The sequence below is a fragment of the Lepus europaeus genome, chromosome 9 (genome assembly GCF_033115175.1).
Source record: "Lepus europaeus isolate LE1 chromosome 9, mLepTim1.pri, whole genome shotgun sequence".
Classification (NCBI taxonomy): Eukaryota; Metazoa; Chordata; class Mammalia; order Lagomorpha; family Leporidae; genus Lepus; species Lepus europaeus.
In genome coordinates this window covers 56,508,868-56,522,470 of record NC_084835.1, presented here as the reverse complement: position 1 = coordinate 56,522,470, position 13,603 = coordinate 56,508,868, and the positions used below count along the sequence as shown (strand labels likewise).

At 46.4% G+C, this 13,603-nt stretch overlaps 1 protein-coding gene across 1 annotated transcript in view; it reads right to left on the bottom strand.

The window, feature by feature from the left end:
• Positions 1-13,603, bottom strand: part of AFG3L2 (AFG3 like matrix AAA peptidase subunit 2) — a 57,578-nt gene that overhangs the window by 12,378 nt on the left and 31,597 nt on the right. The window contains exons 9-14 of the mRNA XM_062201338.1: positions 13,460-13,597; positions 7,748-7,901; positions 4,129-4,236; positions 3,912-4,037; positions 2,473-2,583; positions 1,107-1,222 (exon numbers count right to left, since the gene is read on the bottom strand). Of these exons, the coding sequence (XP_062057322.1) occupies positions 1,107-1,222; positions 2,473-2,583; positions 3,912-4,037; positions 4,129-4,236; positions 7,748-7,901; positions 13,460-13,597 (753 nt within the window). The remainder of the gene's footprint in view (positions 1-1,106; positions 1,223-2,472; positions 2,584-3,911; positions 4,038-4,128; positions 4,237-7,747; positions 7,902-13,459; positions 13,598-13,603) is intronic.

Genomic DNA, 13,603 nt, shown 5'->3' with positions numbered 1-13,603 from the left:
AATAACTACACTTATTAATTCTAGTGGCTTCTTTGCAGATCCTTTGGGATGTTTATGCACACTGTGATGCTCCCCAGCTGCAGCACCTCCTCCCCCTCAATTTCTAGGTCCTCTGACACTGCTGGGCAGTCAGACAACTGCTTTGTGCTGCACTGGTTTGTACCACTTTTCAGGTGAAAAAACTCAAGACTTAAAAATCCCACTTGGTGGGGCCGGCGCTGTGGTGCAGTGGGTTAATGCCCTGGCCTGAAGTATCATCATCCCATATGGATGCCGGTTCAAGCCCTGGCTGCTCCACTTCCAGTTCTGCTCTCTGCTATGGCCTGGGAAAGCAGTAGAAGATGGCTCAAGTCCTTGGGCCCCTGCACCTATGTGGGAGACCTGGAGGAAGCTCCTGGCTCCTGGCTCTGAATCAGCACAGAACCAGCTGTTGCGGCCAATTGGGGAGTCAATCAGTGGATGGAAGACCTCTCTGTCTCTCTCTGCCTCTCCTTCTCTCTCTGTAACTCTGACTTTCAAATAAATAAATCTTTAAAGAACAAACTAAAAAAAAAAAAATCCCACTTGGTGCAACCCTATCCTTCAGGGGAGGGTTTCTCTTTTGTCTTAGCTTCCTTTTCTGCCAGGGTCTCTGTGACCACTCCTCCACATACTCGGTTTAGGGATCAGCCTCAGTTCTCCTCCTCATTTCTAAGATTTTCCTGTTAAATTCCCACTATTCTTTCAAATCCTGACCTCCCTCTTCTAGGACCTCAAGACTGCACAGCCAATGTTTTCACAGTAGAGTATGGAGCTTACAGAAAATCCTCGAGAGCCACACACTTTAACCACCACTGCTGCTGCTGCTGCTTTGTCAGGGCAGCCGCTCCCAGCTCCGCTGTGTTTGGCCACTTCTCCGTCCCTTTCACAAGTTTGCTATCCCCATTTTATGACCTATCTGTGAGAGGGTTTATGTGACCACTTCACACAACTGTCATTAGTTTTTTGCTAAACTCCTCTGAAGTTAAACATCGTAAACATTTGTCCTAAGTGAGAGTGCTACTTTCCTCCCAAGGGAGTGCTCAGGGAGTGAGTTGGCCTGTGACCATTAGCATGCACGGCTTTACCTTGAGCAGCGGATCGGCATGTTCCAGGTACCAGCCGGCGACTGCGTGGCCTGCCTCGTGGTATGCCACCGTCTTCTTCTCCTCGGGCTGCAGGACCTGGGTTTTCTTCTCTAAGCCTAACAAAATATCAAAACCCAAACTGCAGTTTTGGCAACACCGACAGTAAAAGACAGTTACATGATGCTATCTACTGCCTGCGTGGGGTGGATTTAGAGACTTCCGGAGAAGGGAATGTGTAGAAGTGCCCCAAGGCACGCACCCAGACAGGGCAAGGAAGCTCCGCACCCCTCCTCACAAGACTCACCCGCATACCTCTTCCTCTATGTCCTTTATAACTAATAATGAAAAAAAAAAAGTGCTTTAGAGACTCAGCTGCCTACCATTACCCAACTACAGCAAAAATGCCCTCACTACCCCTACCCTCAGGCCCACTTTCCTCTGTCTCATGCTTTTAAAGTCACAGAGCCAGGTGTGGGAAATAAACAGAAAAACAAAACTAAAAATAAACAACAACAACCAAAAAAAAAAAAAAAAAGAAAGAAAGAAAAAGAAAACCAGAATTCAGCACTTAAGTCATTTTAAAACATATTCCCAGAAAACAAGGGACTCTGGAAAGATCCCCAGCACTCAGTCTGGGTATTGAGAATGAGCTGCTGGCCACGAGAGACCTGTTGCCGTCTGCTCCTGATCCAAGGCTGATGCTGGGGCACCCACCACACCCACCACACAGCCCGAGGGCATCAGTTAGCCAGAATGGACCCGAGAAGGTCACCTCAGAGAGGCTGGGGCCAACAAGTCTGCTACAGAGCAAAAGACCTGCAGTCTAAGCACCCTTCTTCTTTGGTCCCTGAACCTCATGTTATCACCATGTGCTGTGAAAACTGACTCTGCCCAGTCAGTAGGAACACAAATCACTACAATGTGACAAAAGCAGCTTTGCTGTGTTCAAGGTAATTCATCAAAGAGAATTTCTCAACTGATAATATTAAGGAAGCTGGAAGATTCGCACATACACAAAGCTATGCTCCCAATGACCGCCCCAGACAGCTGCAAGGCTGGGGAGTTAGAAGGAAGGTTAACAAGCCCCTCCTGCCTATCTGAAAAAGACACAGCATAAACTCCCGTTTACTGCAGGCACCTCTCATTTTCTGTCGGCCAGCTCACTACAAGCACTTGCTCCTAGCTTGGTTTCCGGCAGCAGCGCTGTGAGGTAACAAGCAAGTTCTACCTGAGAGCAGGGGGAAGGGGCGCAGACACGGAGAGCACAGGGCAGGCCCCAGGCAGATCCCACCGAAACACAGAAACCCCGGCCTCCCTCAAGTTCATTTGCTCAGTCTCCTGACCCGAATCCCATCAGCTGCCTTACCACCAATCACTCGTTCAATTGCTTGTTCAAAATGTTTCTCATTTATGGCATCTGAAAGGTGTCTCGCAGCAATCAAGGCGGCTTCGTTACAGACATTGGCAACATCCGCTCCTACAAAATGAGCACACAGAATGGCTTACCGCCAAAATACACCCACACTGCTTGCCACACGCTGTGGGGGACTAGACCCAGAGTCAACTTCTCAACCAACAGGAGACTGGAGAAGTGTTTTATGGAGAGATCAATCAGTTTGGTTCATGATAACTCTAAGCGTCTCCAGCATTTAGTGTAAACCTCGTATAATCTTGGTGTTTTGTACTGAGATGAAAGAATCAGTAGTAAACAGATAACTAAAGATGACCCTTTACCATAAGACAATACAGTTCCTGTAGCAGCTAAGACAGCATTTTACTGTTCTAGTTAACTCATTTAGTTTCACCATCTCTGCTGGGAAAATGACTTAGGTGGACACATTAGTTAATAAGCTGACAAAAAATTATAAACACAAGCATTACAGTAACCTAGGACACTCAATTAAACAACTTAAATTAAGATACATGAAGCTGGGGCTGGCGCTGTGGCGCAGCAGGTTAATGCCCTGGCGTGAAGTGCTGGCATCCCAGATGGGAGCCGGCCCGAGATCTGGCTGCTCCACTTCCAATCCAGCTCTCTGCTATGGCCTGGGAAAGCAGTAGAAGGTGGCCCAAGTCCTCGTGCCCCTGCAACCATGTGGGAGACCCGGAGGAAGCTCCTGGCTCCTGGCTTAGGATCAGCGCAGCTCCGGCTGTTGGAGCCAATTGGGGAATGAACAAGCGGATGGAAGACCTCTGTCTCTCTCTGCCTCTCCTCTCCTCTGTGTAACTCTTTCAAATGAATAAATATTAAAAAAAAAAAAAAAAAATAGATACGTGAAGCTGCAGTAAGTGTTGTGGCACAGCAGGTTAGGCTGCCACTTGGGATTCCTGCATCCTATGTCAGAATGCCTGGTTTGCATCCTGGCTACTCTGTACTTCTGATCTAGCTTCCTGCTAATGCACCTGGGAGACACCAGATGATGGCCCAAGTACTTGGCTTCTTGCCCTTACATGGGAGACACTGATGGAGTTTCAGGTTTCTGCTTCAGCCTAGCCCAGTCCCAGCTGTTGTGGGCATTTGGGGAATGAACCAGCAAATATAAGATCCATCCCTGTCACTCTACCTTTCAAATAAATAAATCTTTTTTTTAAAAGTATACATACATATTTAAAATTTTTTTAAAATTTAAAAACAAATGTCAAGCTTGCCAAATGCTTTTCAGATTCTAACTTTTCCAATAAATACATGCATGTGGATCAGAACCTGCTCCTGCGTGAGACAGTGGTGTGGATGGGCTCACTATGCTAGCTCCTCATATTCTGCTGGTGCTTATCAGGAGCAAAATGGCAGTTATTTCCACTCACCTGAAAATCCTGGAGTTAAGGATGCCAATTTTCTGGCCAGTTTCTCCTTTTCCAAGGCACTGTCCAGTTTTAGTGGCCGCAGATGAACTTTGAAAATAGAGGCTCTTCCTTTTATGTCTGGTGGTCCTTTAGAAATTATTTTTAAGGGAAAAAAAATTGTCAGACGGTCATACCTACACCATGAGAACTGGACTGAACCTGGGGGACACCACCTCACCAATGAAGATCTGCCTGTCAAAACGCCCTGGTCTCATCAGTGCCGGGTCCAGGATATCCGGCCGATTGGTACCAGCCAAAATGACAACATTTGTCGTTGTATTGAATCCTGAAAAGATAACAAAAATGTAATCATCAAATGACACACAGCAGGAAGTCACAGTGTGCCTGTCCAGAACACACAAGCATGACAAGGCATAGCTGCACTACCATGTTTTTCTATTATCCAGAATTTTTAAAGTCACAAACTTGAATTATTTTTCTTGCTATTCATTTTGTCCTTAATAACCAGAGAGCAGGGGACCACTGTTGTGGTAAGGCGGGTTAAGCCACTGCCTGCGATGCTGGCGTCCCAAATGAGTGCTGGTTCAAATTCTGGCTGGTCTACTTCCAACCCAGCTCCTTGCTAATGCATGTGGGAAAGCACAGAAAATGGCCCAAATGATTGGGCCTCTCCACCCACATGAAGCAAATGGCTATTTGGGGAGTGAACCAGTAGATGAAAGATCTCTGTGTGTAGCTCTGCCTTTCAAATCAATCAATCAATCTTAAAAACTTAATAGTCATATAATGGACTAAAAGCTATTAAATATTGGGCCGCCACGGCTCACTAGGCTAATCCTCCGCCTTGCGGCGCCGGCACACCGGGTTCTAGTCCCAGTCGGGGCACCGATCCTGTCCCGGTTGCCCCTCTTCCAGGCCAGCTCTCTGCTGTGGCCAGGGAGTGCAGTGGAGGATGGCCCAAGTCCTTGGGCCCTGCACCCCATGGGAGACCAGGAGAAGCACCTGGCTCCTGTCATCGGATCAGCGCGGTGCGCCGGCCGCAGCGCACGGCAGCCATTGGAGGGTGAACCAACGGCAAAAGGAAGACCTTTCTCTCTGTCTCTCTCTCACTGTCCACTCTGCCTGTCAAAAAAAAAAATAAGTTATTAAATATGTTTAATATTTTTAATTGGCACACTAATTATATACAGTTGTGGATTACAATCTGTTATTTCAATATCTGGATACAATCTGTGATGAACAGATCAGGGTAACATCTCTCTCACCTCAAACATTCCTTATTTCTTTGTAGTGGGAACATTCAAGAGCATTGTCCTAGCTGTTCTGAAACATACTATTAACTGTTGTCACCGGTTACCCTATAGTGCTACAGAACATTCGAAGTCATTCCTCCTGTCCAACTGCACCCCTGTAACCATTAACCATCTTCTTCCATCACTCCCCGAGACTTAAAATTTGTTCTGGGGCTGACGCTATGGCGCACAAGGCTAAAGCCCTGGCCTGAAGTGCTGGCATCCCATATGGGCGCCGGTTCAAGTCTTCGCTGCTCCTCTTTCGATCCAGCTCCCTGCTCACGGCCTGGGAAAGCAGTGGAAGATAGCCCACGTGCTTAGGGCTATCTGCATGAGACCCAGAAGCTTCTGGCTTCAAATCAGCCTAGCTTCAGCCATTGCACCCACTTGGGGAGAGAACCAGAGGATGGAAGACCTACCTCTCTCTCTCTCTCTCTCTCCCCCACACACACACCTGTAACTCTACTTCTCAAATAAATAATTAAATCTTTTTTTTAAAGATTGATTTATTTATTTGAAAGTCAGAGTTACACAGAGAGAAGGAGAGGCAGAGAAAGAGAGAGAGAGGTCTTCCATGCACGGATTCACTCCCCAATTGGCTGCAACAGCTGGAGCTGCCAGGAGCCAGGAGCTTCCTCATGGTCTTCCCATGTGGGTACAGGGGCCATCTCCCACTGCTTTCCCAGGCCACAGCATTGAGTTGGATTGGAAGTGGAGCAGCTGGGACTCCAACTGGTGCCCATACAGGCTGCTGGCACTGTAGGCAGCAGCCTCACCCACTATGCCACAGCACCGGTCCCAATAAATCTTTTTTTTTTTTCTGACAGGCAGAGTGGACAGTGAGAGAAAGAGACACAGAGAAAAGTCTTCCTTTTCCGTTGGTTTACCCCTCAATGGCCGCTGCCGGCACGCTGCAGCCGGCGCACCACACTGATCCGAAGCTAGGAGACAGGTGCTTCCCTCGGTCTCCCATACGGATACAGGGCCCAAGGACCCAGGCCATCCTACACTGCACTCCCAGGCCACAGCAGAGAGCTGGACTGGAAGAGGAGCAACTGGGACAGAATCCGGCACCCCGACTGGGACTAGAACCCGGTGTGCTGGCGCCGCAGGCGGAGGATTAGCCCATTGAGCCGTGGCACCGGCCCCAATAAATAAATCTTAAAAAAGAATATTTGAAATTGGCCAAATTCACACTTGGTCACACTTGTGTCCCCTGATGCTTCAGGATCATAGATGATTTGGCAATGGGAATGTCATTTTTCTGTGGATCATTTCACCATTTTTCCTTTTACTCAACTCCAGATACAAATACTAGCTCAATACCAATATTATGTTATGGTAGGTTGACAGGCAACTATAGTTTGCTATCATGCATACTGATATAAAGCAGTAGCTAAATAGGGATGCTTTAGAGATCTTTTTTCCCTGGGGGTGGGGGAGACCACTCAATATGAGAATAAGAATTCTCATTTTTATAGATAAGCAAAACAGTGAGAAAGTATCATTTAAAATACAGAAAAAATAGGGGCCAGCGCTGTGGTGTAGTTGGCTAAGCCTCTGCCTTCAGTCCCAGCATCCCATATGGATGCTGGTTCTAGTCCTGGGCTGCTCCTCTTCCAATCTAGCTCTCTGCTAAAGCATGGGAAAGCAGGAGAAGATGGCCCAAGTCCTTGGGTCCCTGTACCCGTGTGGGTGACCTGGAAGAAGTTCCTGGCTCTGGATTGGCCCAGCTCCAGCCATTGCAGCCATTTGGGGAGTAAACTAGCAGATGGAAGACCTTTCTCTTTCTCTCTCCCTCTCTATCTGTAACTCTACCTCTCAGGTAAATTAAAAAAAAAAAAAAAAACCAGAAAACTTTCAGATAGGCATTTAGTTTAATGGCTAAGACACTGGCTGAGATGCCTGTGTCCAGCATCAGAGTGCCTGGGTTTGAGTTCCAACTCTGGCTCCTAACTCCAGCTTCCTGCTAATGCAGACCTAGGAGACAGCAGTGATGGCCTAAGTGATTGGGTCCCTGCTACTCAACGTAGAAGACCTAGACTGAGTTCCCAGCTCCCAACTTCAGCCTGGCTCAACCCCAGCTATTGTAGGCATCTGAGGAGTGATCCATTGGATGAGCACTTTTATTTTTTCAAATAGTAAATACATAAACATTTTAAAAGAATAAAAAATAAAGTACAAGGGGCTAGCATTGTGGTACAGTGTGTTAAGCTAAGCTGCTGGTTGTGACACTGGCATCCCAAACTGGAGTGCAAGCTGGAGTCCTGACTGCTCTGCTTACAATCCAGCTCCCTGCCAACTTGTTTGGGAAGGTGGCAGAACATGACCCAAGTACTTGGGCCTCTGCTAACCATGTGGGAGACATACTGAGTTCCTCACTCCTGGTTTCAATCTGGCCCATACATGGCTGCTGCTGTCATTTGGGGAGTGAACTAGTAGACAGAGAGCTCCCCTTCTCCCTCTGAAGCTCTGCCTTTAAAATAAATAAATAAACCTTTAAGAAAAATAAATAAATAAAATACAGAAGACTTGACCACTCACCATCCATCTCCACCAGCAGCTGGTTGAGTGTGTTTTCCTGTTCACTTTGCCCACCAAAGTTGCCTCTTCCTCGCTTCCGTCCCACAGCGTCGATTTCATCAATGAAGAGAATGCAAGGAGCATTCTTCCGAGCCAGAGCAAATAAGTCTCGCACCTTGGTAACAAGAGAAACAAGGAGGAGGCCTGACAAGTGAGTGCCATTTATCTCCTCAAGAAACATAAGCCTTAAGTTTGTTTGTTTGTTTGTTTTAATCTATGAAGGAAATCTGTTACATACTGTAGAGGACAGATTTGAAGGGTTACAAGTAGCAAAGGACAAGCAAAGCATGAGTAACTTGATAACTGACTCAAGGCAAGCAAATAGCATTCCTATAATCTCATCAATCATTGCATCTGTAATAAACACTAACAACATCTGTTGTCCTAATATCAACAATTTAATATGACACGGTTTGCCCTAAAAAAAGACAACACTATAGAGCTGTAAATCTCATATTCAGTTGACAAGTTCAGACCTCCCACTTCACTTATGCCTAAAAAGCAAGCAGTGAGCAGAAATTTACTAGTAGGTCTATGCAACCCTTGCACACAAAGTAAGGGCAAGGACTTTGCAAGCCTACCCTGATGGCCAGCACCAAGCAGCAGTGATGCCCCTGCTCCCAAAGCCACTGTGACAGGACAGCAGCTGGCAGCTTTGCTCCTAGAGATGGTCTGTTGAGCTTACTCTCTCAGGCCATAAGCTGAGGTGGGAAGAAGGGGCTGTCCCTGCTGTGCCCACTTTTACAAGTGCCAGACATGAGCCCCAGCGCCTCATAGCCCTTTCACTTCAGTTTCCATGCGTCCTCCTCAGCCTCTCCTGCCTGGACTTCTGGATTTTCATTTTTAACACCTCCCGATGCAGCTCACGCACCCCTACAGCCTTCCTTTGAACTCCAGACCTGTGGCCAACAGACCCCACAGCTCAAGCTCGTTCCTTCCTCTTTGTGCCTGAACTGAACTTGGCATCCCTCAAAGCTCTCACATAGAGGAAATTTCTACCTTCTCCTCTCCAGGTGAGGTAGAGTCGGGGTCTGCTTAACAAATCACCAAAATAATTCTGCTGGAAAACCCCTGCAGAGGCTCCATGTGGGGCGGGTACCCTACCCTCCTTGCCGAGGTCCTCTGTTGGCCTATGTCCCACATCCCTCTGGTTCTTGGTCTTTCAGTCCCCTGACCCACCTGTTTAATACCTGCTGCACCACTTTGACAAGTCCAGCACCGTCAAGGTGCCCAACAACCAGCCTCAAGCTCCCTCCTCTCCGACCAGCCCAACCAATGGGTCTGTCCAGCCCCATACACCCTCAAGCATCTCACATGACCAGTTCTTTTTCAAAATTTTTCACTCATTTGAAAAGGAGAGAGGTATGCAGGCAGAGACTTTCCGTCCATTTTGTCACTCCACAAATGCCCACAACAGCCTGGGTTAGGCCAGGCCAAAGCCAGGAGTCCATAACTTAATCTGGGTCTTCCACGTGGGTGGCAGACACCCAACCACTTTAGCTATCACCTACTGCCTCCAGGTCTCCATCAGCAGGAAGCTGGAACTCAGCGGAGTCCAGACATTCCAATATGGGAGTGGGCATCGCAAGGGCAGTCTTAAGCACCATGCCAAATGCCCATCCCACATAACCAATTTTTCACCTATTTCTCAGCTCTCTATGTGCTAGGCTCCCACACATCCAGTCCCACGGTCCATCGTTATAAACATGCGACTCTTCCTTCCTCTGTTTTTTAAGAGTCATAAGCCTTATAAAAGCCATGTGAATTCACCTGTTTTACCTATTGTAATTCTCTTAAACTAAGATGCCATTAATAAGATCTATTGTTACTAGCTATTAACTGAGGACACGGCACTTTTTTTTAAGATGTATTTATTTATTTATTTATTTATTTATTTTTGAAAGGCAGAGTTACAGAGAGGCAGAAGCAGAGAGAGAGAGTTCTTCCATCTCTGGTTCACTCCCCAGATGACCAATCCAAAGCCAGGAGCCAGGAGCTTCCTCTGGGTCTCCCACATGGGTGCATGGGCCCAAGCACTTGGGCCATCTTCTACTGCTTTCCCAGGCCATAGCAGAGAGCTGGATCAGAAGCGGAGCAGCCATGACTTGAACTGGCACCCATATGGGATGCTGACACCACAGTCAGTGGCTTTACCCACTATGCCACAGCGCCAGCCCCCAACAACACTTTCTTACTGATTCTAAGTTGTTCCTTGATGTCTAGAAAAGTTAACTATGATAGCATTTTGCATTTCTACAGTATTTCTGTTCAAAGTCACATTCTAGACACTGATGAAATAAATACAAGTGCTTCTTTAAACAATAAACCATATACTTCCTGATTTCAAAACTCACTACAAAGCAACAGGAATCAAGACGGTATGGCACTGGCCTAGGAACAGACATATGGGGGTAGGCATTAGGCCCAGTGGTTAAGCTGCCAGTCAGGACCAACATGTCTCATGTTGGAATGCCTGGCTTTGAGACCCACCTCCAGCTCCTGACTCCAGTTTCCTGATGATGCACACCCTGGAGTCAGCTGATGATGGCTTGAATAATTAAGTCCCTGCCACCCACCTGGGAGATCTAAATTGAGTTCCTGGCTCCCAGTTTAGCTTGGCTGCTGTGTTCATCTGGGTAGTAAATCAGAGTATGGGAGCATACTCTCTCCCTCTCCAAATCCTTTCTCACTCTCATCTGTCTCACTTTCCCCCTCAAATGAACAAATTAAAAAAAAAAAAAGTCATACAGATCAAAAGGACAGCATTGAGAGTCCAGAGATAAGGGTCAAGAGTATCAAGATTATTAAATGGGAAAAGGCAGTCTTTTCAACAAACAGTGCTGAAAACTGGATATCCACCTGCAGAGAATGAAATTAAACCTTTACCTTGTATAATATACAAAAATTAGCTCAAGATAGATTTTGACCTAAGTAAGAAATAAATCTCTTAGAAGAAAACAAAGGCGTAAACATTCACGATTTTGGATTTGGGAACAAGTTCTTAGATGTGACACCAAAAATATAAGCAACAATAGGAAAAACAGACAAGACATGAAAATTAAAAACTTTTTTGTGCTTTACTATCAAGAAGGTGAAAACGCACAAGATGAAAGAGGATATTTGCAAATCATGTATCTGATCAGAGTAGATACCCAGAATCTATGTAGAACTCGTTAAAATTCAACAATAAACAGACACACAATCTAGGGTGGGTGTTTGACCAAGTGGTTAAAACGCCTGAAACCCTTGGGGCAGGACTTGTGGCACAGTGGATAAACCCTTTGCCTTCAACATTGGCATCCCATATGGGCACTGGTTAGAGCCCTGGTTGCTCCACTTCTCATCCAGCTTCCTGTTAATGAGCCTGGGAAAGCAGCAGCAGATGGCCCAAGTGCCTGGGCTCTTGCATTCACGTGGGAGACCTAGAAGAAGCTGATGGCTCCTAACTTTGTTGCATCCCTGGCTGTTGTGGCTATTCAGGGAGTGAATCAGTGGATGGAAGACCTCTTTCTCTGTCTTTCCCTTTCTCTCTCTCAAAACTGTGCCCTTCAGATAAGTAAATTTATATGTGAGTGCCTAGAGTCAATTCCTGGCTCTGGCTTCTGACTCCAGATTCCTGCTAGTGTAGACCCTTGGAAGCAGCAGATGATGGCTCAAGTGACTGGGTCTCTGCCATCCACATGGAGACCCCAGCTGAGTTCCTGGCTTCTGGTTACCACCCACCCGAACCTGGCTAACGGGAGCATTTGGGGAGTGAAAAGGAAGATGGAAGTTCTCTCTGTGTCTCTCAAATATAAAAATGAATAGAGAGAGATCACCTAATTAAAAAAACAGCAAAGGTCTAAATAGACATCTCTGCAAGAGAGACAAACAGCCAATCTGAGAAGACAGATGCTCGACATCATCAGTCATTAAGGAAATACAAATCAAAAGCAAAATGAGACACCATATCACACCCACCAGGATGAGCAGTGGTAATAAAAAAGTGAGAAAAGATGAGGTGGTGGTGGGGATCTAAAAAAAAAAATCATAACCCCTGCCAGTTGGAATGTAAAATTCTGGTGGCTCCTCAAAAAAGTAAAACATGACAACCATTTACCTTGAAAACATTGTGCTAAGTGAAAAAAACCAGGCATAAAAGACCACACATGAAACAGGAAATTTTATAGACAAAGCAGATTAGTATTTGCTTAGGCTGAGAGTAAGGCAGCAGCAATGGGGAGCTGGTAGTTGAAGGTCTGGGGTTTCTTCCTCAGGTGATGAAAACACTGCATAACAGATGGTGGTGGCTGCACATATCTGGTAATACACTAAAAGCCACTGATCTGGATACTTTAAGATGGTGAGTTTTGTGGTATATGAATTCTATCTCAATAAAACTGTTACAAAATTAAAGTCACTTCTTGAAATATAAGTTCAGGGGTCAGCACTGTGGAATAGCGGGTAAAGCTGCTGTCTGTAGCACCGGCATCCCATATGGGTTCCAGTTTGAGTACTGGCTGCTCCATTTTAGATCCAGCTCCCTGCTAACGTGACTGGGAAAGCAGTGGAGGACGGCCCAATTCCTTGGGCCCCTGAACCCACGTGGGAGACCCAGAAGAAGCTCCTGGCTCCCAGATTTGGACTAGCCCAGCTCCTGCCGTTGTGGCCATTTGGGGTATGAACAAGTGGATGTAAGATCTCTACCTCTCTGTCTCTTCCTATAACTGTAACTTTCAAATAAATAAATAAATCTTAAAAAAAAAAAAAGAAAGAAAGAAAGAAAAATAAGAACAGTATGGGGCCGGCACTGTGGTGCAGTACGTAAAGCCACCATCTGCAATACCGGCATCTCAAATGGGTGCTGGTTTGAGTCCTAGCTGTTCCATTTCCAATCCAGCTCTCTGGTATGGCCTGGGAAAGCAGTAGAAGATGGTCCAAGTCCTTGAACCCTTGCACCCACGTGGGAGACCAGGAAGAAAGAAGCTCCTGGCTCCTGGCTTCAGATTGGCCCAGCTCCAGCCATTGTGGCCATTTGGGGAGTGAACCAGCAGATGAAGACCCCTCTCTTTCTGCCTCTCTGTAACTCTGCCTTTCAAATACATAAAATAAATGTTAAAAAATAAAAATAAATAAGAAAGAACTGTATTAGATAACTGACTGCCATCTCAGTTGGGGTAAAGGAGGTGAGCACGAAGTGACAGGCTTTGCTGGAGGCTGGCCTGGAGTATTCAAAGCAGTGACTGATGAGAGGTCACTCTGGGGACTTCAGGAACAGGGCCATCTTCACCAAGGCCCCATTGAGGGGGCACTGATCTGGGAGTAAGGAAGCTGAATCATCAAAATAGATAGAACAGTACTAGGACAGGCATTTGGCTTAGCAGTTAAGACACAGGTTAGGTCAACCTCATCAGGGTGCCTGGGTTCAACACTTGTTTCCAGCTCCTAATTTCAGCTTCCCGCAAATGCAAACCCTAAGAGGCAGCAGTGATAGCTCATGTAATGGAACTCCTGTCACCCACACGAGAGACCTGCATAGAGTTCACAACTTCCAGCTTTGGCCCAGCCCAGAGGACATTTGGGGAGTGAACTGGCAGTTGTGAGCCCTCTCTCTGTCCGCTCTCAAAGAAATAACTAAGTTTAACTAAGTTTAAAAAGAAAACAAAAACAGAATAACAAGAAAATAAGACTTACTCTAGCTGGACCAACACCAACAAACATCTCCAAGAATTCGGATCCACTAACGGTGATGAAGGGGACGTTGGCTTCTCCAGCTGTGGCCTTAGCTAGCAGTGTCTTCCCAGTGCCTGGAGGACCAGTGAGAATCGCACCCTTCAG